This window comes from Diadema antillarum, unplaced genomic scaffold, assembly GCF_040938485.1.
Source record: "Diadema antillarum isolate AM-2024a unplaced genomic scaffold, OU_Dant_1.0 seq00002105_RagTag, whole genome shotgun sequence".
Taxonomy (NCBI): Eukaryota; Metazoa; Echinodermata; class Echinoidea; order Diadematoida; family Diadematidae; genus Diadema; species Diadema antillarum.
Genome location: NW_027272747.1, coordinates 51989 through 58388, shown reverse-complemented (window position 1 = coordinate 58388; position 6400 = coordinate 51989). Strand labels below are relative to the sequence as shown.

The following is a 6400-nucleotide window of genomic DNA, read 5'->3' as shown; positions in this document are numbered from 1 at the left end:
CTGTAATGCTAGTTGAAGCTTCATATGGAAAAAGTCTTGTTACGCAAGCGACAGGGCCTCCAGTTGGCTCAACCACAGCAATTTTCTCTGCCAGAAAGATTCAACTGATGTACACTGTATCTTCATTTGCTTTCACCTGTTGAGGATAAGTCCCGAGTATACTCGGGGCAACTGTCTATGGGAAATGAGTGCTGTAGCAAAATCAGCCCATCCTCGAAAGGTTAATGTGTAAGCCAATGACAAGAAATTGAAATGAAATAAGGTTTACCCTTGTAATATCCACTCTATCTAGTGACTAACAAAACAGGTTCCTTGGTAGAGGAAGAATTTAGGGGAATATTCCATTTCATGCTAGAAATTGACATAATAAAAAAAAAAACATAGTTAAAGAAATAGAAAAGTGAAAGCGTCAGCAAAAGGAAGGCAGATATGGAATTTATACAGCCACAGATGAACAAACAAACGGCAGTGCAGTGTGCAAATGAGATAAGTGTTACAATATCATCCTCATACCACTTTCAAACTTTGCGATTACATGAAAAGTATCTGAAAATCCTCTTCATTTTGATCAGAAATTAAGCAACATAAACAACTCTCCCTGTGGATGTTCACCATTTCTGAATCAAAGCTACTCACAAATTAACTACTCCACATAGACTTGAAAAATATAAAAGAAACAACATGTATGGGACATTCTTCTATTCACATAAAAAAAAAAATGTAATCGAAGTAAAAGTAATAAACAATTTTTAAATCTGATGATACAAATATTGAAAAAGAAAATTAACAATTGTTCAAAAGCTGAAAATGTCTCATTTGATTTGCCTTGCTCAGTGCTTAAAGGGGATGGCTAGTAACTGATCAGTGGGAATCAATGGGAATGCTGGGGAATGATTGTTCCAATTCTTGTGGGATTCATTTAAGAGTACATTATCTATCTATTGTTGTGTGAAAATTATTTGCTTCAGAACGATCTCATATTCAATAATGTGCAGTTTAATGCTCTGTCACTGTACAGGCATGCTAGTCTGGAAACATTCAACTGCACAATACTTGAATATGAGACCATTCTGAAGCAAATAATTTTCACACAACAATAGATACATAATGTACTCTTACATGAATCCCACAAGAATTGGAACAATCATCCCCCAGCATTCCCACTGATTCCAACTGGTCAGTTACTAGCCATCCCCTTTAAATAGACAATCCGAAAGGGTTTCATTTTTTTATTGAATTTCAGTGTTTCACCCTTTGTGTGCTTTGAGTGCTGATTGACACAGAAAACCCCATAGCATTGTATACACCAGCCAAAGTCCCTGGCAGACGAAGAGTGAAAAGAAGTCTACCTTTCTCAAGAAGGAGACATCTTGCCGAGATGGTTTCTCTACCCTCAGGTTCAGCTCGGAGATGTTCCTTGGTATGCTGATGTTCCTCCTCAGCTTGTCCGTGTTGTCATGGCGATCAATGAGTGTGTGCAGGATCTCCTGGACAATGTATCTGATGTCTGTTAGAAAATAAAGCGACATAAAGATGCTACGATTCATTTTTTTTTCATGGGGAATATGTATAACACAATACCATGTGTGTAATATGTGGGACTCAGTACAGCCCTCCAGGATCAAATGGCTGCCAACATTGTGAACTTCAAACAGTGGAGTGTTTAAGTTCATAAAACTTTAGGTTCACTCCTACATGAAGAAGAAGAAAAAGAAGAAGAAGAAGAAGAAGAAGAAGAAAAAGAAGAAGAAGAAGAAGAAGAAGAAGAAGAAGAAGAAGAAGAAGAAGAAGAAGAAGAAGAAGAAGAAACAAAAATCACTTGCATCACTGCATCATAAAACCACACCCCAGCTTTTCAAGGAGAATTTATACTGGAAACTATTGGGAGCAGTGACAGTGAAGCTAAAAAATATCATCACACATCGTCGCTGGGGTGGCAAGACCTTTTATCTGCAATTTTGGTGAAAATGACTTTTTTGGATCAATGGTTTGATAATCAGTTAAGTGATGTCCTGTCCAAATCCTAGATGTCTTACCCAAAAAATGAAGTCACCATGGCATGTCAAAAAATGAAGTCACCATGGCATGTCAAAAATAATGTCACTCCCATTGGATATAACGTGCTTTGGCTGCCAAGTTTCTTTGCTTTCCTGAACATTTGACAGTTTGTAGATACGAGGTCTTGTTGCCCCAGTGACAATATGTTTTTGTCATGCACTAGAAAGGAAGGTCAACTCATTTATCTCTGCTTTGCAATTGACCAGTTACATGTCAAGCCATTTTACAAAGGGCCCTCTAGTGGCAGCTTACAGAAAGGCAACAAAAGACTGGCCCATGCTTAACTCTTTATGTGCCACGTTCGCACGTCCGGCTCAGTCGACGGCGTGCCAACTTCGCATATTCTGCTCAACAAACAAAGCCGCCAGACAGATCGATAAACCGCTAATTACTGCTAATCCCGCGGCACAATGGAAGCGTTTCCGGTGCCTTTGTTCCTCTCATATACGACTTGCATTCTATGTGGTGGTCGATTATCAAGCAATGTTCCCAACTAGATTTGCTTGTACATTCTAAGTTTCTGTAACAGTTTTATGTGCAAAAGTCATGCCTTTACAGTAATGTAGAAACTGGTCATTCAAAAGAAGAATTGAAAATAGATTCGTCATACAATCTATATCGTAACAAATCTTGGCATTCCTCTTTGACTTTGCCTACTATCATGCCCATCTTAACAGAAATTTGTAGAAGTTACACAAATCGGAATAACAGAATTCTTTCTCAAAGCATGACTGCCTTCGTGTCTCAGAATAACGTGGCACACAGGGGGTTTCCACCATGGCACATAAAGAGTTAAACAGGGCCTGAAGCTCCTCATGAGAGCAGTTCACTGAGAGCAGTTCACTCAGACTTCAGCCATAAAGAGCTTTCACAATGTAAAGGTAGTCAAAATTATCATAATTATGAAAATGGAAAGGTAGTCTGGTGGTCCGGATTGTAACCATAACAGCAAAGTGACGCATATAAAACATTTTCTTTAACTCTTTATGTGCCACGTTTGCACATCTGACTCAGTCGATGGCGTGCCAACCTCGCACATTCTGCTCAAACGCACAAAACCGTCTAAACCAATCAATAAATTGCCAAATCCCGCAGTACAATGAAAGCATTTCTGACGTTTTCGTTCCACTCACATATTGCTTGCATTTTATGTGGTGATTGATTATCAAGCGGTGGTCCTTACTGAATTTGGGCGTAAATTCCAAGTTTCTGTTACTGTTTTGTGTACAAAATTCTTGCTTTTACGGCAATGTAGGTACTGGTCACTTGAAAGACTAGAAATATTGCTACGACGACTGGTATGCCTCCGCCATAATGCATGGTTCTCCTAATAGGTCTATAGTACAATGTCTTGACAATGTGTGATGACAGTTTCACACAATTGGCAAAATATTAAAATGACAGGTTTGCCACAAATGTGCTGAATGTTCACTTTCCTAGAACTACGTTCAATTGGATGAATGATTAAAACGTCAGAGTGAAGGTATTTGGGGAACTGATGATTTTTACTTGACTTTTGACCCTTTTATAAGTTTATGCATTGAGTAATTTTCAAGGTATTGATAAAAAGTATTATTTCAGTATCAAATGGTAAAATAGTATTATCTAAACCTGGCCTTTGACCTTTGACCTCACAGTTCCAAAGAGAAGCACTGTTAAGTAGAACATGCATAAATATGTAAGTTTCATGATGATACCTTGAGTTACTCTCGAGATATGGAGGAAAAAGTGCAATTCAGCACTTTCACTTGACCTTTGACCTTTTGGCAAGAAACTTCCCACAGAATATATATTGGGTAATACATGCATACATCAAGTTAAAAAAAATCCTTCAGGCATTGCATAAATATAAGGAAAGTAGTGATATTTTGAGGAGTTGACCTTGACCATTGACCCCCTGACCTTTGACCCATGACCCCCAACTTCCCTAGACAATCACTGCCCATTGGTACATGCATATATACTAAGTTCCATGAAGATACCTTGAACCATTTGCGAGATATGGAGAAAAACATGAAATTTCAACCTTTTTTTTTACAAAATAACCTTTGACCTTTGACCCCGTGACCCTACAATCCAAACAAAGTATTATCCCCCCAGGATATACCCTCATACCAAGTTTGATGTAAAACCACCTTACGGTTCTTGAGATATCAACAAAAATAAAACGGGACGGACGTACGTACGGCTGGACGTACGGACGGACAGACGGACGGACGACCCTAAAACATAATGCCTCTGGCCACTTCGTTGGCGGAGGCATAAAAAACAATCAAAGTATGGCATTTTCTCTACAACTTAACTCATTATTCATCCAGCTTAACAGATATGAGTAACATACAAAACGTTTGAAAACCTGAATGCTTTTGTGTCTCAGAATAATGTGGCACACAGGAGGTTTCCATCACAGCACATAAAGAGTTGAGGTGAGTATCTGCAAACAGCCTTCAGTCAGAGTCATGATTATGTGATACATCAGATTTCCAGATATTGTGTGATGGTCATTTGTCTCAGAAATGTGAAATGTTGTGACTTTGGTTTCTAGCTCTCACAGAAATTTGCCAGATAGGGAAAATAAAGAGCTGAGCAGACGGCAGCTCACCGGGATCGGGCACAACGGACATGTTGAGCAGCGGCTGCAGAAAGGATGCTGGGAATGTGGATGCCATGGAAACAGTGACGTACTTTGTGCCAACCTATCATGAGCGGGAAAAAAAAAAACAGACATAGAGAAAGAATAATTGGGAGCATTTCAAGTTCACTTCAATGCGCACTAAGGACACATACATTCAGAGGTTTCAAATCGCTAATTTAATTTCCTTTTCGTACACACTGCAGGATGAACTGGTTTGTTTTAATGGTTTTTCATTGTTGCATCAGCTCAGATAAGCATTAAAGTTAAAATCTTGTTCAGAGCACATACTTTGCTGCAGGAAAACAAAAGTTGTCAAGACTGGGTTATTACAAATTTGCATCACTGTTATGATCATTGTGAGACATGCAATTGTCATTACTATGTGATCAGAAAGGTATCATTCCTAGCTTCAACAAATGCCAGGAAAAGTACACGTGCAATGTCTCTGTGCAACATGCAAACTTACCTCCAACAAACTTTTGAGAAGGATGTTCTGCATCAGAATGTCACCCTCTCTGAAAAAGAAAGTGATTGGGAGATAACTCCAGCCAAAACACCATTCTACATAAATTACAACATGTACACGTTTGGGCACTATGCGGGGCCTATCTCACAGGAGGAGACACTGATGTCACTGCTACTCCTGATCAGTTGCTGCAACTCATGAAACTCCTTAGACCAAAAAAGGCTTGCACTGTCACCCTAAAAGGTGACTCCCGGGTGAATTCAGAGACACCTCCAAACAATGTAACAGTTAGCTACACAACCTATGTCAAGAAGAATGACTAATCTTAATTTTCTGCCAATATCATGATTACAACAAATATTCCAACTCTCTTAGAATTGAGAATAATCAAAAAGTGGAGATACCTGCAAAAACTGAATAGCACATGAGCCACAACCAGAAATTATCTCTATCAATACATTAGGAGTACGTGTTTATCAAAAAGCTATTACAGATAGAAAGGTCAAACAGTTTGATATACATGTATACTCCTGAGGGCTTGGTAACATGCAATGCATCTCACTTGCTCCTATTACGTGTAAAGACATTTTCATACTTGAAATCGAATTCCCACACAACAGTTGTAGCTATATCAGGGGAAGCGTCTGAGCTGTAAAGAACACCATTTGGTAGAAGAGTATGCATACCATGCCACACATAATAGTGAGTCAGGACCCACTCGCGAATCGCGAATCGGGACTTGTCGACGATTTCGCAAGTGGTTAAATTCGCAATTGTGGAGTACAGTACTGAATGCAGAAATGTATGCATGTCCATCACATTTGTGCTGGGATCAGAGTCAATATTTTTGCATGTCTTTAAATTTAATAGCGAACATCCCCGACTCCTGACATTCACAAAAATAAAAACCTTACAAAATATTTAGCGTATAAGGTAGATTTGGAATGATCATGGTTACAAGCTGGTTTCCCAATGTATTGCTTGGTAAACAAAGCAATGAAGAGGGGGTGGGAATAAGGTGCAACACTCACCCCTTGGAGTAGATGGCTGAATCTCTCCCTAAATGCTCCTGACTTCCGCTGGGACGGGGCAGCGGAATCTTACCCATGATGAACATCATGATCTCGATCTTCTGGTAGTCCGGTAGGATCCGCGCAAAAGCACCTGTCATTTTTCAGTGAACAGAGATGTGGAAAGGAACACTTGAATGAGTGTGTCATTCACAATGCATTTTCGTCCAC

The 6400-nt window shown here is 39.3% G+C and overlaps 1 protein-coding gene across 1 annotated transcript in view; it reads right to left on the bottom strand.

Moving 5' to 3' along the window:
• Positions 1 to 1349: 1349 nt before the first annotated feature.
• Positions 1350 to 6400, bottom strand: part of LOC139713946 (protein EFR3 homolog B-like) — a gene marked incomplete at its 3' end in the record, with an annotated part of 35558 nt that continues 30507 nt past the window's right edge. The window contains exons 11-14 of the mRNA XM_071625665.1: positions 6191 to 6323; positions 5160 to 5208; positions 4661 to 4754; positions 1350 to 1507 (exon numbers count right to left, since the gene is read on the bottom strand). Coding sequence (XP_071481766.1) covers positions 1350 to 1507; positions 4661 to 4754; positions 5160 to 5208; positions 6191 to 6323 — 434 coding nt within the window. The remainder of the gene's footprint in view (positions 1508 to 4660; positions 4755 to 5159; positions 5209 to 6190; positions 6324 to 6400) is intronic.